This window comes from Eptesicus fuscus, chromosome 20, assembly GCF_027574615.1.
Source record: "Eptesicus fuscus isolate TK198812 chromosome 20, DD_ASM_mEF_20220401, whole genome shotgun sequence".
NCBI classification, from domain to species: Eukaryota; Metazoa; Chordata; class Mammalia; order Chiroptera; family Vespertilionidae; genus Eptesicus; species Eptesicus fuscus.
The window spans coordinates 25,999,229-26,023,996 of NC_072492.1; the positions used below are offsets into that span (position 1 = coordinate 25,999,229).

The 24,768-nt window shown below is 46.1% G+C and overlaps 1 protein-coding gene and 1 pseudogene across 1 annotated transcript in view; one reads left to right on the forward strand and one right to left on the reverse strand.

Moving 5' to 3' along the window:
* The window catches only part of SCPEP1 (serine carboxypeptidase 1), a 29,595-nt gene extending 25,838 nt beyond the window's left edge, over positions 1 to 3,757 (forward strand). The window contains exon 13 of the mRNA XM_054709288.1: positions 3,045 to 3,757. Coding sequence (XP_054565263.1) covers positions 3,045 to 3,107 — 63 coding nt within the window. The 3' untranslated portion in view covers positions 3,108 to 3,757. The remainder of the gene's footprint in view (positions 1 to 3,044) is intronic.
* A 13,688-nt stretch (positions 3,758 to 17,445) lies between these two features.
* Positions 17,446 to 18,008, reverse strand: LOC103291805 (myosin regulatory light polypeptide 9-like; annotated as a pseudogene).
* Between the last annotated feature and the right edge of the window lie 6,760 nt (positions 18,009 to 24,768).

Consider the following 24,768-nt stretch of genomic DNA (forward strand, 5'->3'; position numbering starts at 1 on the left):
TTATTTTGTTCTTTATTTTCCACATATAAGTGAATTGTATGGTATTTGCACAGACAACGTATTCTTAACCCCTCTGACCTTTAGTTTCCTCTTAAGAACTTCCCAGAAGTGAAAATGCCGAACGTCCTAAGAGAAACTGAAGTTTCACTCTGGTTTCCTTTATTCACTGAACCAACATTGGCGTGTCACTGTGCCAGGCACTGCGAGTGCATGGATGGCGCACCATCTCTGTCCTCAAGGAGCTCACGGGCATGCGGGGCCGGCAGGCAGAGACCCTCATGACATGGGGTGAAATGCTAAGATGGGGGTTGGCCCAGGGAAGGGGGCCCAGCCCAGGCTTGGGGGTCCTGGGAGACTGGCCCCTAAACAATGGGCAGGAGTTAGCTAGGCAAAGGAGAATGTGGGAGCAAGGAGAGCAGCGTGTGCAGGTCCAGAGGAGCCTTCAGACAGCCGAGGCCTCGGGAGGGACACTGATGAGACTGGGGAGGGAGACTGCGCACCCCGGCAAGGACCTCCGACTTTCCTGAAAGCGATGGGATGCCATCGAGGGGTTTTAAGCGAAAGCATGAAATTACTAGGTTTGTCTACAAAATAACATCCCAGCAGCAGAGGGCATGGGACAAGACTGGGGAAGCTTACCAATCTAGGAGGCTTTTCTGGTCAGCCAGAAGGGAGCCATGTGGAGGGATTTAAGGGAGAATGGGCAGGACTTGGTAACTGCCTGTATACATGTGCATCTGGAGTCAAATGCTTGTCCTTGAAGACGGAGATTTGGGAATCCAGTATGGAAAAGGCAGGGCTCTGGGTGCACCCGTACTTAAGAGATAGGAGGCAAGGCCCTGGCCGGGTAGCTCAGCTCGGCTGGTAACAGCATCGTCCCCATACATCAAGGTTGTGGGTTCGATCCCCGGTCAGAGCACATGCAAGAATCAACCAATGAATGCATAAATAAGTGGAACAAGAAATCGATGTTTCTCTCTCTCTCTCTCAAATTAAAAAATAAGTTTTTTTTTTTTAAAAATATATTTTATTGATTTTTTACAGAGAGGAAGGGAGAGGGATAGAGAGCTAGAAACATCGATGAGAGAGAATCATCGACCAGCTGCCTCCTGCACACCCCCTACCAGGGATGTGCCCGCAGCCAATGTACATGCCCTTGACCGGAATCGAACCTGGGACCTTTCAGTCCGCAGACCGACGCTCTATCCATTGAGCCAAACCGGTTTCGGCAATAAGTGTTTTTTAAAAAAATATATATTTTATTGACTTTTTTACAGAGAGAAAGGGAGAGGGATAGAGAGTTAGAAACATCGATGAGAGAGAAACATCGATCAGCTGCCTCCTTCACACCCCCTACTGGGGATGTGCCCGCAACCAAGGTACATGCCCTTGACCGGAATCGAACCTGGGACCCTTCAGTTCACAGGCCGACGCTCTATCCACTGAGCCAAACTGGTTAGGGCTAAAAAATAAGTTTTATAAATTAAAAAGAAAAAGAGATAGGAGGCAAAAGAAGGATCCACAAATGAGACTTGAGAAAGAAGCAACCAGAAAAGTAGGAGGGAGCCAGGGACATGTGGCATCCTCAAAGCCGAGAGGAGCCAGTGATGTCTCCTGCTGCCGAGACAGATAAAGGACTGACATGTAAGGAACGAGTTGGGTACACGGATGGGTGTAATCCTTTTTAGTGAATGGCAGGCTCTAAAGCCAGCAGGGAGAGGTTGGAGCAAATGACTGAGCAGCGAGGGAAAGAGACAACAACTTCCTTAAGAAACCAGAAGGAAGAAACCATCTGAAGCGAGAATTAACAAGGCAGGTGGACAGGGTTAAGAGGGCATTTTGTGAAGGGCTCTGAGTACCTGCGTACCTTCAGTGTGGAGCACACATTGTGTCTTAGAGAACAACGCTATTAAGAGAGGGGTCCCCACAGAGGCAGGTGGGAGGGGAAGAGAGGAGGAGCTAACCACAGGCTTGCTCTGAGCTGGAGTTCAGACACATTTCCTCTTGGTTTGGAACAAAAAGAACAAGAGATCAGCTGGGGGCAGCCTTAAAATAGCTCTTGGAGACTGTTATTAAATCGTCCCCCAACCACTTCCCCTTTAGTTGATTAAATGTCATTTTGGTAAACCCCACCATGCCAGCATGGCCTTGCTTGGCAGGATTGTCGGGGACAGTGATGTGGCACAGAGAATCGTGGAGCCATTTACTCTCTACCCCAGGCCTCTGCCCCTCCCCCTTTTGATGGTGTGTGGGAAGGAGATTAAAAAAAAAAATTTCTTGATTGATTTTTAGAGAGGAAGGTTGGGGGAGTGAGAAACATCGATATGAGAGTGAAACATCTATCAGCTGCCTCCTACACGCCCCCTACCAGGGATCAAGCCCAAAATCTGGGCATGTGCCCTGACCAGGAATCAAACTGGCAACCTTCCAGTGCCCGGGATGATGCCCAACCGAGTCATACTGGCCAGGGCGGGACGGAGATTTTTTTTTTTTTACAGGAATTATTAAAAAACTCTAAGGGAAAAACAAAACAAGGTTGAATATCATATAAAAACAGGTATACCACCCACACAAAGGGCCTTGTTTGCTTCTTTGTATCGGTTTTGCTGTTCGCTTCCCTCTGGGGCCATGTTTCTACTCTCTCCCCAGTCTGGGATGTCTCCTACACAGAGAATCCTGAAAAATGTTTAGAATCTTCCCTCTTGTTTGAACAGGCTGGGGCCTAGTACCATAAGCACAGCCTTTATGAGCAACAACAAGTCAACAGCTCAGTCTCACATGGAGAAAGTTCTCTCCTAAACGCAGACTTCGGGCACCTGCCACCTAACAGGTTGGGGCCCAGAAGAGCTTTCGTCAGGCACAGTGGTCCTTTCACAGAAACGGCCCTCTTGTTAAGGGGTGCACCCAGGTGCAGCCGTCCTCCCAGGTTGCTGTCAGAGAGCAGCAGGGCGCTCTTCCTGGGAACCGGGTCTCAGGATGTCGCCCCTGAAGCTGGCCCCAGGAACAGAACCGGGCGCGCTAACTCTGATCCTGCTTGGTTCTAGGTGCCTTCTGACCAAGGGGACATCGCTCTGAAGATGATGAAGCTCGTGACTGGGCAAGAGTAGGATGGACGGGGCTGCAGGTGAGCTGCGTGGCCGTGGGGCACGGGAGCTGAAGCGAGCACCCCAAAGCTGTGGGAGCACATTGTCCCCTCGACTCTGACTTGGGCTGTGATTGTGAAGGTTCCTGCCGGCTTCTGCAGAGAACAAACTCACTGCCTCTGCGGCAGCTTGGAAGTCATTTCTGCTTCGGAAAGAAAACCTTAAAGATTTTTTTAAATGGATTTGTTTTAATCAAAAGGAAGGTGTTAAACCACATTAACTTTTGCTTATTATAAAAGCAAGCTGTGCAATTTATATTTTTAAAAAGTAGAGTGGGGAATTCAGGCAAACAAAGAACAAGATGAACACCCGTATACTCCCTTCCCTGGGATACACACGCTAGTGTATATCCTTGGCAGTATTTTTTTTTGCTATATATACATATATATTTTTTTGCAAAAATTGAGTCATTAGCTTACTGTCTACTTTGTTCACAAATCAGAATGTCATAAACACCTTTTCATGTCAATAAATGTCATTCTATTAACAGTTTTAATGGCTGCTGAGAATTCCATTTTACGGATGCACCGTAATTTCTGTACCAAATGCCCAGTTGTTTCCTATAAGCAGTTTTTAAGTTTGTTGCTACTATAAACAGTGCTTCTGGTGATTCACCCGGGCAGTTATATTTTTATGCACATCCTTACTATTTTCTTACAGCGAATCCCTAAAAGCATAATTGTTTAGTCAAAGGATTCCAACATTTCTTCAAAATTAAGGCAATGCCTTTGGGACTTTTAAGTTTTCATTTGTGGCTCGAGGTCTGCATAAGGAATCTAATAACGTCTACAGTGCCCTGGAAGGAACACTGCCTCCTATAGATGTGGGGCTGAGACTTTGAAAACCAAACCAAGTCGCTCCTGTAGAACGTGGGGAAAGCAACTTCTACCTCCGTGAGCCGCCCCTTCAGATCTGAGACTAAAACGGGCTCCCTGGGGCAGAGGCGCAGCGCACGCGCCCTGTGGTCCGCTGTTGGAGAGAGCATCCTGTGTGCCCGTGGACAAGAAGAGCACGAGAGGCTTGGGGTGGATCCCGCGGACTCACCCGTGCTGTTGCTGCTGGAAACCACGTTGGCTGTGAGTATAACTAGTTCCTGAGTCTTGTGGGTCCTTCTGGTATTGATTTGCAGCACAAAATGAGTTCCCAGCCTCAAAGGGGCTCTTTTGTTACTAGGTAGGGTATTGGTTGGGAAGGAATGCAGATTTGAGCATTAGGATGGGTCATACGGGCACATCCCAATGGAGCGAGGGACCTCAAACTTCCTTTCCCCCAGAGGCAGCCCTTCCATCGCTTCCGGAGAAGGTTAATCTCTTGCTCTAAGATCCTGTAACCGATCCCCAGACTTGCCCAAGGCCCCTCTTCCTGCTACATTGCATCCTCTCAACTCACACCCGTGGCTTCGTAGGAATTCCCTATGATCAGCTGACTGAGGAAGAAGAGCCTTGGGCTTGGCTTACAGAGAGTGCCGCCTGAGCGGCATGCAGCAAGTGGACAGCCATAGCACTAAAGCCCCTCTCTGGGACATCCCTGAACGATGGCGGTGAAGGGAAATCCTCCCAGTGGACAGAACTTGGAGCAGTGCACCTGTTTGTTCATTTGTCTGGGCTGAGAGATGGCCAGAAGAAAGAGTCTGCACCAAATCATGGTTCAGCTAGGTAGTTGGACTGGGAAAGAATGTGACTGGAAAGTCAGAAGGTATAAGGAAGAGGTATAAGAGCAGACCATTCTGAATGGCAGAGTCTGAGATGTCTGTGTTCTATTTGAATGCTCACCAAAGGGCAGAGGAAGATGACCCACTCTGGAGCCATCAGACAGTCTCCTTCCCCAGCGGCTCCTGTGGACTCATGTGCAAAGCAGCCAGGGTGACAGTGATAGGGGTTATGCATGGGCTCAGCAACACGGACTCCTGCTCGCCAAGACTGACCTGGCTGAAACTACTGCCAAGTGCCCAGTCTGCCAACAGGAGAGACAACTCTGAGCCCCTCATATGGCACCATTGCCCGAAGGGCTCAGCCAGCTACCTGGCGCTAGGTTGATTACATTGGACCGCTTTCATTATGGGAGAGGCAGCAAGTTGTTCTTAACTGGAATTGACACTTGCTCTGGGCAGGGATTTGTCTTCCCTGCCCTCAACGCTTCTGCTAAAACTACCATCTGTGGCCTTACAGAAGGGCTCATCCACCATCATGGTATTCACAGCCAATGAGATGCAGCCATGGGCTCATGCTCTTGGAGTTCCCTGGTCTTACCACATTCCCCATCAGCGTGAAGCAACTGCCTTGACAGGTGATGGAATGATTTTCTGAAGATTCAGTTGCAGTGGCACCTTGCAGGGCTGGGCAGTGTCCTCCAGTGTGTGGTACATGCTCTAAATCAGCATCATGTTTCTCCTAAAGCCTGGATTCAGGAGTCCAGGAATCAAGGGATAACAAAGTCATTTCTCTCCCTATGAACCCTAGGGATCCAATCGTCAAATGTTTGCTTCCCATCCCTGCAACTTCAGCCTCTGCTGGTCTAGAGGTCTTGGTTACAAAGGGAGCAATGCTTTCACCAGGGGAGACAGCAAAGATTGCCTTGAATTGGAACTTGAAGCTGCCATCTGGCCTCTGGGCATTGAATCAACAGACAAAGTACGGGCTGGGTGATTGAGCCTGACTATCAAGGAAAAATTGGGTTGCTACTACTCAATTGGGGTAAGGAGGGAAAATGCAAGAGATCCTTTGGGGTACCACTTTAGTACTCCCACATCCTCTGATTAAGGTCAATAGAAAATGACACCCCAATTTAAACTGCTAATTTCCCAGACACTTCACCAAAGGTTTGGGTCATTCTGCGTTGCAAGGAACTATGACCCACTGAGGTGCTTGCTGAGGGCAAAAGAAATACGGAAAAAGTAGTGGATGATGGTAGCTATACATGCTAGCTGTGACCTTGAGACCAGTTGTAGAAAGGAGGACTGCAATAGTTAGGAGCATTTCTTTCTTCTTTGATATGAATGTATTTTAATAAATATCAACCAAAAATGTAACCTCACCCTTTTATCATCTAATTTAAGATGTGCTTGTAATAAATAATTTTATATGTAAGCATTTAAGTGCAAGATGTCAGAAAGGGAGTGTGAATCAGCTAGGAAAAGAATGACCATCCTCCAGAGACAGGAAAGGGACTCGATGCTCTGCTGGGGTGAAGGTTAGAGTGATTTGGGCTGTAAGAGGGATAGTTGTGCCATGTCAAGCAGAAGCACCATTTTGGTCTTGTCCGTGTTTGGAGATTAAGTGTGGTTTAAGGCAACATGTGTGGGTGCCAAGTTGGTAAGGGACGGACTGTGGACCCTTTAGTAAAGGGATGAGCCCTTTACTGAAATGGATTGTGAACGTGACTAACATAGGGGCAGAGTCTTTGGTTTTGAGTGCTGCGGAGTGGAAGGGCATAGCTGGGTTGATGTGGGACCCACAACTCACTATTGGACAATCACAGATGGCTGTTAAAGAGAAAACCACAGGCTGAAACCGGTCTGGCTCAGTGGATAGAGTGTCGGCCTGCGGACTCAAGGGTCCCGGGTTCGATTCCGGTCAAGGGCATGTACCTTGGTTGCGGGCACATCCCCAGTAGGGGGTGTGCAAGAGGCAGCTGATTGATGTTTCTAACTCTCTATCCCTCTCTCTTCCTCTCTGTAAAAAAATCAATAAAATATATTAAAAAAAAAAAAAAGAGAAAACCACAGGCCGCAAATGAAGTCACTTGTGCTGAAGCCCAAGACACTGACCCTAAACTCAATAGTTACCTAACTGCAGATTCCACCTTCTTCAGGACAGTAATCTTAGTGGTCAGCCTGTAATTTTCCCTCAAGGAAGCTGAGGTAATCTGCCTGATAAGATCCCTGCTTTCCCCTAAGGGAAGGTAACCTAGCCTGAAATAATCCTTTCTTTTGTTTTGCTAATAACTGTCTTGTCCTCCTCAGTTTCTGTGGACAAAACCCTTCCCTAGTGTACAGTTCCTCTAGACTAGAGTGCCTCTCTACTTGCTAGACGGGATGCTGCTCAAGATTCATGGATCGTTCAATAAAGCCGATCAGATCTTCAAATTTATTCAGTTGAATTATTTCTCTAATTAGCTGTATAAGACCCAGACACATAGCACGTTATTCCTGAGGAAACAGCCAGCCTGGTGGACTGGATGAAAGCCACTGTAAGGTCTGTTTACTCTGCAAAGGGGACTGTCTGACTCTCCCTATAAATGCCTGGTAAACACCTCGCATGAAGCAGCTGATACGTTCTGTACATAAGCCGTGTGGGACTGGCTTTATGATGACTGGGATATTCACCTGCTGAATGTGCCTGTCACTCGGGTCATGGTAAATGCTGTGGTTAAGGTGACCCCTTTTTCATGGGTACCCAATGTAATCTTAATGCTGCAAAATCAGCAATAATCCCAGAAGCATATTGAAATTGCTTCCCTCATGGGTTTTACAGATTCTAATAAAAACATTAGATTAATTAACAAGAATGAGGAGAGGGAAGCGGGAGGGCCAAGGAACTGATCCCAGCAGGGTGGAAATCTTTAGAAATGAAGATCAGTAAGACTGGACATTGACAGGATGGAAAGGGAGGTTTTCATACAGCACTATTGAAGGTTGGTGGAGCAAAGGGACCTTTTGCTGGGCCCCAAACAAGGTTGCTCCCTTTAATTCTGTTTGGAGAAAAAAAATTTTTTAAAAATATTTTTATTGATTTCAGAGAGGAAGGTAGAGGGGGAGAGAGAGAGAGAAACATCAATGATATGAAGAGAATCACTGATCGGCTGCTTCCTGCACGCCTCCCACTGGAGACCGAGCCTGCAACCGGGCATGTGCCCTTGACTGGAATTGAACCCCGGACCCTTTAGTCCGCAGGCTGATGCTCTATTCACTGAGCCAAACCAGCTAGGTTTGAAAAAAAATTTATTGATTGATTTTGAGAGAAAGAAACTTCTATTTGTTGATACACTTATTTATGCATTCATTGGTAGATTCTTGCATGTGCCCTGACTGGGGATTGAACCCACAACGCTGGGGTATTGGGACAATGCTCTAACCAGCTGAGCTACCCAGCCAGGGCTAGAAATAAAATTTTTAACTGGGCACATAGCCATCTAGGGGAAAAGGACTACATTTCCCAGCCTCCCTTGTAGCTAAGTGTGAGCATGTGATTAAGTTCTAACCAATGGGATATAAGCAGATGTCTTCCCCTGGCAGCAACTAGATACCTCCAATGGATACCTTTCTCCTTATTCCCCCCTCCCCTATTTTATTCCATTTTACTGGCTAGAATGTGAATGCCACCATTAAGAGTAAAGAGCATAAGGATCTAAGCATAGAAGTGTTGAGGAGAGAAGCTAGAAGAAGCCATGGTCCCTGAGAACATTAAAGAGCGGAGCCACCAGTTTTCCACCATCTCAAGACCAACTTCTATCTTCAGCCCCTGGTGGTTTGGGTTTTCGACCACGTACAGACAAACCGAATTCTAACTAAATACAGAGTGGTTTTAGAAATTAGGAATGGCATTGTTACACTCTTTCATAAACCCAGGGAGAATTACTGCCATGGGAAAAAGCATTTCAAATGTACCTTGAGACCATGTCATTAGGTTTGGCTTCCTAAGTATTCCTGATCCCAACACCAAAGAAAACTTCAGTGTCAGTAGCAGGAAACTCCATGTAAAACTCGAGGATTCATGACACCCAGCGTCCAATTTAGTTGCCTCAAGTGTAAAGGAATAGGAGGAGTTGGGGCAGGGTAAAGGTCTCCCAGCTTATCTTGTTTCCAGAGATTACCAGCCCTACTCCAAGAACGATTAAAAGGCCCTCTTGAGAAAATTGCAACCAAAAATAAAGTGGCATTTGGCATCTCTCTGGGAAAACACTTAACTTTGCTCCTAGAAGAATAACCAGTTGTTTTTTTTTTTAATTTGCTAAAGCTCAAGTCAAGCCCTGAGTAAGAAACCACTGAGAAAATATTTTAAAATAAAAATGCTGTCCTAGCTGGTTTGGCTCAGTGGATAGTGCATCGGCCTGCAGACTGAAGGGTCCTGGGTTCCATTCTGGTCAAGGGCACATCCCTGGGTTGCAGGCTTGATCCCCAGTAAGAGGCGTGCAGGAGGCAGCCAATCAATGATTCTCATCAGTGATGTTTCTATCTCTCTCCCTCTCCCTTACTCTCTGAAATCAATAAAAATATTTTTTTAAAAGTAAAATAAAATAAAAATGACAATCTAAGAAGGAAAAGCAAAGTGCCCAGTTAAGACTGTTAGAATATACTTTGGTTATAGTGAATAAAATCTGGTGAAAACACGGATACTTTGGGGCTCAGATCTACAATATGTTAGGACTGGGGAATCAGGTCTTATTTTGTTCCTCAAACAGTGGCTATTTTGGGGGGCAGCAAAGGGAGTGCACTATGTTGCTGTGATGTTTACCGGCAATCCTGGCATTAGAATTGGTCAGCAGTCAAAATCAGGGGCAGACTCAAAAGCAAATAGCTGATTCCAGGTGACTTTCTCCAGAATTAAATATCATCATCAATGATATAGTTTAGTTAGATGTCCTTTGGTGTATTGAACTCTCCCGGGACCAGATTTGCCTTCTCACCGTCTTCTCTGCCAAACCACAGGCTTGGCCAGTTTCTTCAAGTTCCTTCTCCCTCCCCCTCCCCGCACCCCCCCCCCCCGCCCTACCCAATCCCCCTAACTCACCGGGGACTGAAGCTTCAGGTGCGTGCACAGCCATCCTCAAGGAAGCTGGAGAGGGCCATCCACAGTTTGTGCTTACACATGGCAAGATGTTAACCCGAGCAAGCTTCCTCCTTCCAGTCTGACACCTCTGGACTTCTCCAGTTGTTCACCTGGGCAAAGCAAGCCAAGTGGAGTGCTGTTTTAGGCAAAGCCAAACAGAGGTAGCAGACCTGTCTCAAAGGAAATCCTGTGGTGCAGTCCAAAGCCAATGCGATTAAAAAGAAACATGCAACCACCCTCAGCCATTCTTTTATTATGATACATAACTAATCTTATCAAATTAGCCATTTACATATGGATATTAGTAGGTTTCTGAGGTAAGTCTTTTTTAGAACAGTTACAAGTCTGTTTCAGAATAGTTGATTTCATCTCTAGGGTAAATGAGATGGTTGTAGAACTTGACAATGAAATCTACACTCGTGGAGTGTAGGGGGGGGAGTTCTTTTTTTTTTAAATTACTTTATTGATTAAGGTATCACATATTTGTCATCAACCCCCCCCCCCGTTCCCTTCCCAAACCCCCCCACACGCATGCCCCCCTCCCCCTGTTGTCCGTGATCACTGGTTAGGCTCATATGCAAGCACACAAGTCCTTTGGTTGATCTATCTCCCTTGTCCCCACCCTCCCCAACCTTCCCTCTGAGGTCTGACAGTCTGATCAATGCTGTTCTTGTTCTTCAGTCTATGTTGTTCATCATTTCCCCTAGATGAGTGAGCTCGTGTGATACTAGGAATACACTTATAGGAACCGAAAATGAGACAAGCAATAATAGTTATGCTGAGAGGCAAATGAATCAGTCTATAGTGAGTTTCTTTCTGGGCCAACAGTTCTTTTGAGTCCCGGTTTCTATGTCCAACAGTTGTTTATGTGTTCATAACAGCAATGATATTTCAGTTCTGGATGGTGGACAAATGATGGTATTGCAGGTCCGACCCTCTCTGGTTTGGTCCTGGGCAATCTGCAGTGATGCATATCTGCTGACTGCTAGTATGGCAAGGCATGGTCAGCGTCTTCCATCTCTGGACTGTTTCTCTTCTGACTTCATGCTGGAGCACTCCTGTCAATTCCTCTCTGTTGCAGGAATTGGGGGGTGGGGAGTTCTGAATATTTAACTTTCATTGGTGGTGGTTTTTTTTTTTTTTAAATATATTTTATTGATTTTTTACAGAGAGGAAGGGAGAGGGATAGAGAGCTAGAAACATCGATGAGAGAGAAACATCGACCAGCTGCCTCCTGCACACCCCCCACTGGGGATGTGCCCGCAACCAATGTACATGCCCTTGACCAGAATCAAACCTGGGACCCTTCAGTCCGAAGACCGACGCTCTATCCACTGAGCCAAACCGGTTTTGGCGGTGGTGGGTTTTGACAATGTATTCCAGTGTGTTCCACCAGGGCAGTGGTCGGCAAACGGCGGCTCGCGAGCCACATGCGGCTCTTTGGCCCCTTGACTGTGGCTCTTCCACAAAATACCACGGCCTGGGCGAGTCTATTTTGAAGAAGTGGCGTTAGAAGAAGTTTAAGTTTAAAAAATTTGGCTCTCAAAAGAAATTTCAATCGTTGTACTGTTGATATTTGGCTCTGTTGACTAATGAGTTTGCCGACCACTGCACCAGGGTAACGGCTCATTATTGCCTTGTGCTTTTTCTTTAAAAGCCACCTATCTGCTGCCACAGCCCCGAGAAGTCTGCTCTTGTTCCTTGCTCACTTTCCCTTTAAGAGTCTGTAGCATTTCAGCTGGTAAAGTTCCAAGTGCCCTCTGGACTAATTGGCACGAAGTGAGAGTTTTCTCATTTGGAAGAGAGAGAGCCTGTTCTCCAGGGAAGGCTCTTCAAGGTAATTGCTTTCTCGGAGATTCCAGCCCCCACCTTTGGCAACCTTCACCAGAGACAAATCCCTTTTGCTGTTAAGGAGCTGGAAACCCACAGAAGGAAAAATAGGAACCCGGGACAGGCTTGCCGAGACCTTTGAAACCAGTGACCTTGAGAAGGGGAGGAAGTGGGGGAAAGGCCAGGGCAGGCAAAGGCTGCTGAACCCTCCCCAACCCCCACTCCCACGGGCACCACAGCTCTAGCAAGGCTTTTCCATTGTCCTTCTTTTTCTAAGGAGCTTCCATGATGGGGTGTGTTGGTAGAGGGAGCTCATATATCAACCAGGATTCAAAGCAGGGGGAGGATGGCACTGGTTTGGAATAAAAAACTTAAGAAGACACCTGGGCTGAAGGGAGGCAGCAAAGCTAGAGCTGGATAAGAAAAGAGGGTGGCTAACCTGGGCAAGACTCCAAGAGCGATTGGCGTGTGTCCAGGGGTGAGTGGGGAGTGAGAGGAAAAGACCCAGGGAAGAGGGAAGTCCTCTTTGGGCCATCACCTGCCACCCAGGTGAGGAATGTGGGGGAAAGGTAAAAGGTGGGGGGGGGGGTGACAAACAAATGGGGGGCTGGCTGGAAAGAAGCAGTGAAGAATAAAATGGAATTGTTGTTTTTTTGGGGTTATGGATTGTGATCCCCTCCCTCAGCTCTGCTTTGACATCTTCACTACTGTTGGACACAGGAGATAGTACAGCCAGGGTAGAGGTGGCACTTTATTTATTTTTTTTAATTTTTTTTTTCAAAGAGAGAGATGAAGGGAGAGAGAAAGAGAAAAACGTTAATGTGAGAGCAGAACATTGATGAGCTATGTCCTGCACATCCCCCACCAGGGATGGAGCCCGCAACCCAGGCATGTGTCCTAACTGAGAATCGAACCCGCAACCTTTTGGTGCACCAGACGATGCCTAACCAACTGAGCTACGCCAGCCGGGCATGTTTTATTTTTTAAATCTGTACTTTCTAATCTTTTCTACAATGACAAGGTATGGCTTTTGCAATAGGGGGGCAGGGGGGCGGGGCGGGGAGGGAATCACTGTTAAAAATAAAAGTGATATTCTGACCTAGAAAATTCATCCACCGGATACTCACCAAGCCTGTACTGTGGCCAGCAGTGGACTTGGCACTAAATGCTCAAAAGAGACAAGACCCCTGCATTCAAAGAAACTGAGGGAAACCTTTACAAGACACATATGTCCTGACAAGCGGAGGTACATGCAGCAAAACAAATGACTGGCTGCTGTGGCTGAGAGAAACTGGAGGAGGCTGGGAGGGATCGACCCTAATATAGACAGCAGTTAGCAGGTGACGTTCAGGCTCAGACCTTAAGGAGGCAAAGAAGCCTGCAACACAAAGAGTTGGCGAGGAGAGTTCTAAACACAGAAAGCGCCGGGGGTGGTCCTAAGACAAGAGCAAGGTTGAAATGGGAGGGAGTGTTTGGGAAGTGGAGGTGAGATTGAAAGGTGGGCCGGGGCCCGCTCGTGCAGAGCCTCTAAGCCTTGACAAGAAGTTTGGTCTTTATTCTCACTGCAAGAGGAAGTAGCTCAGTTGGTTAGAGCGTCATCCCAATACACCAAGGTTGCAGGTTTGATTCTCAGTCAGGGTATCAGGGCACAGGGCACCTACAAGAATCAACCAATGAATGCATAAATAAGTGGAACAACAAATCAATGTTTCCCTCTCTCTCACTATCTCTCTCTCAAATCAATAAATCAATAAAAAAGAAAGAAAGAAAGAAAGAAAGAAAGAAAGAAAGAAAGAAAGAAAGAAAGAAAGAAAAGGAAGCCAATTAGGAGGCTTTTGGAGAGAAAAGACTGGGTGGTGCTGGTAGAGATGGAAAGTGGGTGGGTTTAGGGTAGTTTTTTGAAGGGAGAACAAATAGATAAAACATGACATTGGATTGGAAGTGGGGACTAAGACAGAGGGAGGTGTCATGGATAGCTTCCCGTTTTCTGGCTTGGAATTACTTCCCAAAGTGAGGCAGACTGCGAGGAACCGGTTTGGACAGGTTACATTTCAGATGTCTGGGTTTATTAAAAGGGTGGTACTCAGAGGCGACTCGGCCCTCTGATGTGATAAAGTCTAATGCAATCAAGAGGAACAGTTCACCAAGTTGCTTTGGCATAACTTGACAGCTTTATAAAGTTTTAACTCCTTTTCTTTTTGTTAACTCCTTATTTATAGAGCTGTTAAAAAAGAGTCATGTAGAATTTCGAGTTGTACCTTTTTTTTATGGGTGACAGTATATGCTATGGCGGCATTTGGTAGTTTGGGGTTTCATAAAGATTATAGGGTATAGTCCTCATGAATGTTAAAGGTCTACTATAGATACAACAGACAATGTATTAAACTAATTTCCAATAAAACTTTATGGACAATGTAAAGCCACTAGTTGGTACGTAATCTTTTTTCTAGCACTGCATACTGTGCATTCTGTTACACACTCTATAAATATCCCATTTGAGCCCCACATTTTTTATCATCCATCTTACATGTGAGAAAAAAAAGGCTCAGAGGGGTTGAGGGTCACAGGGTCACAGAGCTAGCAAGGGGCAGAGTCTGTATATGTCTGGGCCAATGAGGAAGCTTGGGTTTCTATGAAGCTGGTGTGGTCCTTGGTTACAGCAGGGGTTATCTGGGAAGCACGGGTTAAGATGGGGTTGAGAATGGAAAGGTTTATTGGGGAGTGATGCTCATGGACACATAAGACTCCATGCAGTCCTGTCCAAGTCTCTGCCAGCCCAACACGGAGCCCTGAAGCAAAGACCACCCATTAGAGCATGTTTTGGGCAGAAATGGGTAGGTGTGGGAACCCCTTTTCACGTCCCGCATGGTTCAGGGTTCAGGTTCAGGGTTCGGGTTCTGGAGAAGGCTGCACACAAATGAGAGAGACTAGAAAAGTATTAATTAGGGAAATGGGGAGCCAGGCAGGAGTCCACCTCTAGGGGGAGGACTACACCCCGCTCTGGCCTTGCTATCCCTTTTTTTTAAGGTTATGGGATACACCCATCTCCTTTAGGCAGGAAATCCCAATAATAGCCAATCAGCAAGAATTTACATAAGACTAACAGGTGGAGGCTGCTTCAGCTACCAATGTCTCTAAACTAAACAATGAGTGATTAGCTCCGACCTTTCAGAGCATTGAAGGTTGACCAGCCCGGTTTCCCTGTCCACATCTCTCTATTAGTGGGACAATGATCGGTTTCCGGCAGGTAGGTCCTTGCCCCACTATCTCAGCTCACCTATTGGCTGGGAAGAGCATGATTGCATCTTGAAAGCTGGGCCGAACCCCAAAGGCTGTCAGTTAATTGTGTTCCTTGCATTTGGGCAGGAGCCCATTCCTAAAGGGGATCTGAACAGTGCATCTTCTCACCTGCCACACGCTCTGCAAACTGCCAGTGCGCCTTTCATCCCAGAAGAGACAGTGTGTTACTTATCCACTGCTGTGTAACAAATTGTCCCCAAATGCACCAGCTTAAAGCAACAGACGTTTGTTATCTCACAGTTTCTGTGGGTGCCTATTCAAACATCACTGATAACAATAATGACGTTAGCTTCACTGGCTCTGAATCGGGTACTGTATTAGTAGGTCCTTACATGCATCATCTCACCACAACTCCTTTATTCACCCAAGGTTCATCGGGGACCAGCCCTCCGAGCTGCGGAGAACAGAATGACAAATGAAGTACTCTCCTGCTCTTGAGGTGCTCATGTCCAGAGGTTCAATTTGTTTCAGTTTTGCAAAGGAGGAAAGGACAAGTGACACAGTTAACTGACAGCCTTTGGGGTTGAGCTAGGAGGCCAGAGCAGGTCTGTATGACTTCAAGGCCAGTGATTTTGGTGAGGACAGCATACTCCTGAATCCACCAGCCTGGACACATTGCTGGCCTGAGAACCACTGTGAGGAAGGAACAAGTCACAAAGAACACATGCAATATAATTTCATGTATATGAAGTTTAAAAACAGAGGCTTGTTTGGCAGTGCACAGACAGCAGTAACAGTAAAGAGAAAAGCAAGGAGGTTATTTCTACAAGTCAGGATAGTGACCATATCTGGAGGTGGAGGGAAAGGTGATGGAGGTGGGGGGGTCCACAGAGGCTTATGAGTGACTGAATGGTCTAGACGTGGTTGCTGGTTATGGGGTATCCAATGTATAATGATGCATTAAACTGTACATATGTGGGGTGTCTTTTACTCCTCTGGATGTACGACATATCTCACAATAAATACAATTGCAATGACAACAACTGTATCCAATGGGATGCTGTTTGCCAGGTGCAGGCTCCTGTGACGGCGGGTTAAAGAGCTCCCTTTTTTCAGACACAGGGAGCATCAGGTCTTTTTGCCGCCCGAAAATCTCCCAGACAGTTGGGTTTGCATCTTGGCTCATCAACATGTTCTAAGGTGTGTGACACCCAAAATAAACTCTGAGGAGGACAGTGCTTGGCGAGATCGTGTTGACATTTGATACAACACGTCAGAGCAAGTTGGCTTTTGTTTTTCCTATTCCTGAAACGGTGGCTGAAGAATGAAACCCGATTCACATTGTCACAACAGCCATTTAGATCTCTCAACCCAAAGAACAACTGCGTATCAAAGCGGCAGGAAAAGCTCACTCCCGGGTTCCTCGGATTCATTAGGCTTTCTCCTATTCCCTTTCAGAACCTGTCAAAAAAGCAGAGGGGACTTGGACTTGTAGCTTGGGTTCTGCAAAGCCAGACCAGATGGACATGCATGAGAGCGATTCTGGGCAGAATAGGATGGGGGGTCCGAGGGGTGGGGAATGGGAGATGTCTTACCTCTTTGGGGACTTGGAGTTCATTATACCCAGTCCCACCTTGGTCAGATGGAGCATTGCTTTTGGAGTTACCAGCCCTCTAGACACCCCTAGGTCATGACAGTTCTATATCTAGACTTTGGGGGAGGGGGAGTACCTGGGCCTGAGGCAGGATCACAAGGAGCTGAGGAGTGTTCTAGGGTCCAGAAGAGCATCCTTCCACTCTCAATGGGGGAACAGGGAGGGGAGGTAGGGTTGCCAGACAAAGTAGTGGAGGCCTGTTATATTTAAATTTTATCTGAAGTTCAAATCCAACTATTTAACTGAGCATCCTGTATTTTGTTCCCCCCAGTGTTTAGCCTTCTATTAGAGACTCCGCCTCTCTTGGAGGAGCTCACTCCACGTGGCTGGGGGTGTTCTGGAGCAGGGCAGAGGGGAGGGCTCTGTCACCCTGTCCTCAGGAGGACCGTGCTATGGTGCGGTTCGTGAGTTTGTGGCAGCTGGGAAAGGGCTTCATGCCCCGCATGGGGTGCACTTGAAGTGGTGCACAGGGCCCTTCCTGTGGGGACAGCCCGGGGATGGGCAGGGAACAGCTGAGCCTGGGCTTTCCTTCGGGGCCTTCCCTTGGCACCTTCGGGCCCAGCCCTCTGGCCCAGCTCCCTAGATGATCCTTTCTTGAAGGGTCACAGAGGGCACCCCTGCCTCACAGTGGCTGTGTGATCCTTGCCTGGCACTGCTCTCTCTGGGCCTGTTTCCTCCACTGGGGGCGGGATCCTAACTCCTCAGAGGGAGTCTCCCCTGATTGGGACCCATGGGCATGAGCAGGTGCAGACTGTGTGTGTGTGGAGCGGGTGACTGGGACAGGGGCCTGGACATGGGGGGCTTGGGAGGCCTAGTGGTCTTTGTCCTTGGCACCGTGTTTGAGGGTGCGGGTGAACTCCATGGAGCTGAAGTTGCCTTTCTTGTCAATGAGTGCCTCGCGGTACATCTCGTCCACTTCCTCGTCTGTGAAGCGGTCACCCATGGTGGTGAGCAGATCCTGAAGATGGATAGAACCTGAGGCCTCTTCGTCGAAGCAGGCAAAGCACTGTGGATCACGTCCTCGGGGTCCGTGCCATTCAGCTTCTCCCCAAACATGGCCAGGAACATGGTGAAGTTGATGGGCCCAGGGACCTCGCTCATCATGCCCTCCAAGTACTCATCCGTGGGGTTCTTCCCCAGGGAGGCCAGCATGTCATGCAAGTCCTCCTTGTCAATGAAGCCATCTCGGTTCTGGTCGATCATGTTGAAGGCCTCCTTAAACTCCTGGATCTGGGACTGGTCAAACATCGCAAAGACATTGGATGTGGCCCGCAGTGGCCGCTTCTTGGTGATCTTGGCCTTGGCTCGCTTACTGAACATCTTGGCTTCAGGTGGGTGGGCTTCCCTGGTGCGGAGAAGTTACTCTTTCAGTGCGCAGAGCTGGTGCCCTGTATTTTTATTTCCTAAATTTGCAACCTTGGCGGAGGTACTCAGCTTGTAGCAAAGGACACAACTGGGTATGGGGAGGCCGCTCCTGAGCAGCCAGCAGCTGAGAAGCTTGTTTGATCTGCTCACCATCTCCACTTCTCTCCCTTTCCACAGCCCTTGGGGACGTCTGCCTAGTGTGCAGGCTACGCACCTGCTCTGCACCAGATAATTTGTATTAAGGAATTACTGTTGATTACGCTGTATCATAATAGCATTATCATTCTTTTTAAAAGGAGGTTTTATCTCTTAGAGATGTATACTGAAATATTCATAGATAAAATAAGCTATCTGACATTTGCTTCAAAATAATATCAGGAGGGAATACATACTGTCGGAAAAAAAGCAGATCATGTTTGGCCGGTGTGGCTCAGTGGTAGAGCATCAGCCCATGCACCAACAAAGGATTTCGGATTTGATTCCCAGTCAAGGGCACGTATCTGTTCGGGGTGCATTCAGGAGGCAACCAATTGATGTGTCTCTCATTGATGTTTCTCTCTCTCTATCTATCTCACCCCCCCCCCCCCCGCATCTCTCTTTCTCTTCCCACTCTTCCCTCTCTTCCACTGTCTCTAAAAAGTAAAAAAATAAAAAAAATCAATGGCCTAGCTGGCATGGCTCAGTAGTTGAGAGTCCACCTATGAACCAGAGGTCACGGTTTGATTCCCGGTCAGGGCACATGCCCAGGTCGTGGGCTCGATCCCCAGTGGAGGCAGCCAATCAATGATTCTCTCTCATCATTGATGTTTCTATCTCTCTCTCCCTTCCTCTCTGAAATCAATAAAAGTATATATATTTTTAAAAATCAATAGACAAAATATCCTTGGGTGAGGATTAACAACAACAACAAAAGGCAGGTCATGGTTGCCTGGGACTGGAAGCAGAGGGAGGGATGGACTGCAGAGGGCACAAGACAATTTGGAGGATGATAGAAATGTTCTTTATTTTGATAATGGCGATGTTTTCAAGGTGTGTTTTTTATCTGTTGTATGTTAAACATCTCATCAAGTTGTATGTTAAAATGAATCCAGCTTATTGTACATAAATTTTGTACATAATAAAGGTATACATTTAATAAAGGCATACCTTAATAAAAGTACTAGTTAAACAACTAAAATATGGAAGGAGAAGTGGATGAGCATATGGATTAGACAGGGTTAGCCACAGGCTCCTGGTTGGTATGGCGGATGATGCTTATGCATAAAGTTCATTACACTGACCATCTGCTCTTTGAACTATCTGTGTTTAAATTTCTCCATAATAAAAAGTTTTTCAGCCCTGGCCAGTTTTGCTCAGTGGATAGAGCATCAGCCTGCGAACTGAAGGGTCCCAGGTTCGATTCCAGTCAAAGGCACATGCTCAGGTTGTGGGCTGGATCCCCAGTGGGGGGCGTGCAGGAGGCAGCCAATCAATGATTCTCTCTCATCATTGATGTTTCTCTCTCTCTCCCTCTCCCTTCTTCTCTGAAATCAATAAAAAAAAAGTTTTTCAAAAGATAAGGCATTTAAGACAATAAAATAAAAAAGAAAAAAATTCCAAATTAGATGTTTTGGAATTTCTCAATAGGGGCAAGTTGCTTAAAAAAAATTCATTGCTATGAGATTTGGGTGAGATAACTATGAATGACTGGAAGAAAATGGTTACCATCTAGAAGGATTTTACATTTGTATTTCCTCTGACTCCAAGTTCTCACTGCACATTAATGAGCAAAATTGAAGTCCTGAAAAAGTAAAAACATCAGACAAAAGCACAGGATCATATTACTGTGTAAATGTCCTTTCAATCTTTCTTGGTTGAGTGCAGCTGCATTTTTTAATGTAATGGGCCTGTATTTGCCACCTGTTTTCTGGTTCCCAGGAAGACTGACTCATAGTTGCAAAGGGTGGGGTGTGCAAGAAGCCCTCTGGAAATTTGGTGAAGCAGAACTTCGAAATACTGATCCAGCCACAGTTACAACCACCGCTGATCTGGCCAGGCGTTGCGTGGTGGCGGTTGGGATGCTATGCTGTTAGAAAGTGCCCCGCCTCTCCCCACAGGGGTGGCCTCCGTTTTAATTGCTTCTTAACGGTTGGGAACCGGCTTTCCCGCCAAGCGTCTGAGGGACACACCCGGTTCCCTGGCTCGGGCTGGATGTGAAAGTGAAAGGTTCTGACTGAACTCGCTGGCCGGGAACTGTCAGGAGGAAGAACAGGTGGCGCTTAACTCGAGGGTGCTCCCAAGTGGCTGTGGACCAGCAATGGTCCCCTACGGAGAGAGGCAAGATGTGTGAGCCAAACTGTAAGTATGGAAGTGTCAGTACTGGACACAGAGGCCTTGGTTGTAACTTCCACGAGTGGCTGGATATGCCAGCATCACAGGGGACACCAGGAGCTTAGAACAAATGCATCATTATGCTTGATCATGCCCTAGCTGGTCTGGCTCAGTGGATAGAGCATCGGCCTGCGGACTGAAGGGGTCTGGGTTCAATTTTGGCCACGGGCACATGCCCGGGTTGCAGGCTCGATCCCCAGTGCGGGGCGTGCAGGAGGCAGCCAATCGATGATCTCTCTCATCATTGATGTTTCGAATATCTCTCTCTCCCTTTCCCTTTCTCTCTGAAATCAATCAATATATATATATATATATATATATATATATATATATATATATATATTTTTTTTTTAAATATATTTTATTGATTTTTTACAGAGAGGAAGGGAGAGGGATAGAGAGAAACATCGATGAGAGAGAGAAACATTGATCAGCTGCCTCCTGCACACCCCCCACTGGGGATGTGCCCGCAACCAAGGCACATGCCCTTGACCGGAATTGAACCCGGGACCCTTGAGTCCGCAGGCCGATGCTCTATCCACTGAGCCAAACCGGTTTCGGCAATATATATATATTTTAAAAATTGCACACTAATATTATTTTATAAGGACACCATACATCATATGAGAACACTGTTTGCCTTTTTTGAATACTATTGTTTTGCTGCTTATTCAATCTTTTAAAAATGAATTCTAGTAATAGCATGTGAATTTTTTGTGTGCATGCGATGTTTCACTTCATTTTATTTTTTAAATATAATTTTATTGACCAGAGAGGAAGGAAGAGAGATAGAAATATTAATGATGAGAGAGAAACATTGATCAGCTGCCTCCTGCACGCCCCCACACTGGGGATCAAGCCTGTAACCCAGGCATGTGCCCTGACCAGGAATCAAACCATGACTTCTTGTTTCATAGGTCGATGCTCAACCACTGAGCTACAGATGTTTCACTTTAGTCAAGAACAGAAGGGTTTTCAGACACAAATAGCTTAATTGACCAAAACTGATCTTAAGAATTCATTGTAAAGCTGTCACAGCAGTAACAAAATATATGTCTTTGGACTTAGGATATAAAAAACATATAAAAGCTATTTCTACAATTTCTTTCTCCATCTAAAATCATTTTGCTGTAAAATTAAATATTAAATTTTCTGCCATGCTCGTGCCATGGAAAAACTGTAATCATTAATCTGAGTTGGATTGCATTCTCTAGGGACCTGTTTATACTGTCAGGAGGATGTGACAGCCACTTTTCAGGATCACAATCCAACAAGCGCCGTGCAGCTCAGAGGTTTTTAGTTTTCGCATTCAGTGGCGGCTGTTCTAAATGCAATTTTCTTCACATGTTAACGGACAGGCCAGAATTGCATTTGGCTTTCTGAGTCATAACTTTGTTATAAATAATTCTTTTTTTTTTAAATGGTCCTCATTGTTTTAACCAATAATTAGGTCTTTGTTTCTTGAAGAATATGAAGTGTCAGGGGTTTTATCTGAGGTTCTCAAATTGTGGGTTGGAAGACTTTTTTTGGTTCATTTTCATTTGATTAGTGATGAAATCTTTATTAAATAATTTGAAAGTCCTGTCTGCAAATTTTATGTGGGTCATGCTCAGCAGAAGTCTGCTCACTTTCATTGTTTCCATTTTTCTGAAATGTAAGCAGACTGCTTTCTATTTCTTCTCTGAGCTCCACTTTTGAATTTTCTATCTCTGTGATGATCTTGACTTGTACTCATTTTCAAAATTATTTAAATAAAGCTGATATTTATATCTACATTTTTGGGAAACTCACATCTTATTACATTTTTAAATCAAAATTCATAATTCTAGCCTTCGATATGCATCTAGTTGCCACTGTATTTGTCCATCCAGTTGCCAATTCATATAATGTTTCATGATTATTGCATCTAGACCTGCAGACACACAAATTTAAGAGTAATATGAATTATTTAATGTCATGAAATATTTTTGGCTGTCACTTGCAACGGTTGCAAACAGCAGAACCATGTACAGCTGGGTAATACCTTGTTATACAAGAGTCTATTCATGCCATCTGAGAGGAAGGATTTGACATGTTAATTGGTTTGTCTTTTATTCTTAAGTGCTTCCTCCTCCTCGCACTCTGAAGCCGTGTCTAGCTCCATATTAGCAGCAGCACAACCTACAAATCTTCATGGCATTTGGTCTTAGTCCCTTTCTGTTTCAAGGACATAGGACTAAAAATGTAACAAAGCAAATTCTTGGGTTTATACTAGTAGACTGTGCTGTGCCAGCACTGGGGGCCAAATCCCAACTGATGGGCATCCTTACATTCCTTGATACACTTATCTGTTGTGTTCATGATGTGTGCGGTCCTCCAATGCTCAAGGCCTGGGCCCCTTCTGCTTGGGTCAAGGGCAGTGGTGGCCAATTTGGATGCTGTTTGAGGAACCAGTGAGAGATCCAGGGAGAGTGGGATTCTTGGCATACTAAAGACTGGGAGAAAGGAGCCGCCCCAGGAGAGATTTGGGAGAGAGGGCAGAGGCAGATTTCCCATTAGGCCAATGAAGCTCAGCTTTAAGGTTCCTTATTTGCACAGGTTGCTCCAAGACCTATGCCTAAATTTGTGCCTTCTTTCTTCCTTCCTTCCTTCCTTCCTTCCTTCCTTCCTTCCTTCCTTCCTTCCTTCCTTCCTTCCTTTCTTCCTTCCTTTCTTTCTTTCTTTCTTTCTTTCTTTCTTTCTTTTGTATAATATTGCTATTTTCATTTAATATTTTATTTTTTAACCCTCACCCAAGGACATGCTTAGAGAGAAGGGAGGGAGAGAGGGAGGGAGAAAGAGAGAAAGAGAGAGAGAGAGAGAGAGAGAGAGAGAGAGAGAGAGAGAGAGAAGAAACATTGATCAGCTGTTCTCCGTACTCTCCCTGATTGGGGATCGAACCCACAACCCAGGTATGTGTCCTGACCAGGAATCGAACCAGCAACTTATTGGTGCACAGGATGATGATGCTCAATGAACTGAGCCACTCCAACTGGGCTGTGTTCTTTTTCTTAAAGATGGCTTTCAGACGACAAAATTTAAGTTTGAAAAACATAAGGTCCGATACCAGGGCCCCAGCCAGGCAGGTTTGGGTCCCCTTCCAGCAGCGTCGTGGAGTCCTCAACAGGAACCAGAGGCACAGGAGCTGGAAGGTGAAGGCCATGACAACCCTGTTGGATTTCACAGTAACATCAGAAACTGAAGAGCGGATTCATCCAATTTCTGTAGCAGTGCTGATCAATAGAAATACAATGCAAGTCACATGGTAATTTACACGTTTATAGTGGCTACAGTTGAGCCCAGTAAAAATAATCAGGTGAAAGTATAATCATAATGTATTTTCTTTAACTCAAGGTATCCAAAATATTAACGAAGGCCCTACATCTGGTGTGCATTTTACACTTGCTGCACATCTCAATTCAAACTAGCCACATTTCAATTGCTCAATAGCTACATGTGGCTAGTGGCTACCATATTGGGCAGCCCAGCTTTAGCTAACCCTCTGTCTCTATCTTCCAGTCAATGCCTGCCATGAGTACTGTGTCAGTTTCCTTTTGCTGCTGTAACAAGCCACCCTAAATTTAGTGGCGTAAGACCAGACAGATTTATTCTCTTACAGTTCTGAAGGTGAGAAGTCCAAAATGGATTTTACTGGGCTAAGATATTGGTCAGGCTGCCTTCTTTCTGGAGAAACTGTTACCTTGCCTTTTCTAGCTTCTAGAGGCTGTCCACATTCCTCGGCTCACGTCTCCTTCCCTGACTATACACCCCTGTGGCATCCCTCTCCTAAGGACCCTTGTGATTATGTTGGTCCCATACAGATACTTCAGGATTTCATTAATCCCCTCATCTCAAGATCCTTCACTTAATGACTGTGTAAGGTAGCACAGTCAAGGTTCTGAGAATTAAGATGTAGACATTTTGGCGGGGGGGGGGGGGGGGGGGGAGGGGCATTATTTGGCCTACCACGGGTGCTTAGGAGAGCCTGAGCCTTCAAGGGAAAGGTGCTGAGGCCTCTAGTCAAAGTAGGGTCAGGAAAAGAAGGGATGGCTCCATTTCGTCCAGAGTAAGAGCAAGAATGAATTGATGAAATATAGGGAGGATTACTTTGTGAAATATGTGACTGTCTAACCCCTACGCTGTACACCTGAAACTAATACAAAATACTATTGAAGGTACACTGTAATTGGAGGGGGGAAAAAAGAATGAGCTGAAATTCCATAGGAGGAAAACTAGGGGAAGCTGAAGGTGTTGAGTCTTTGGGGGAAAACCTGGCTCAAAGTCATCCCAACCAGCAGGATCCTTCCCTTTTATTGTCATTTAGGGAACTTGTCACAGTTATAAGTCCTAGAACGGACCTTCTCTTCCAAGGATCATATCT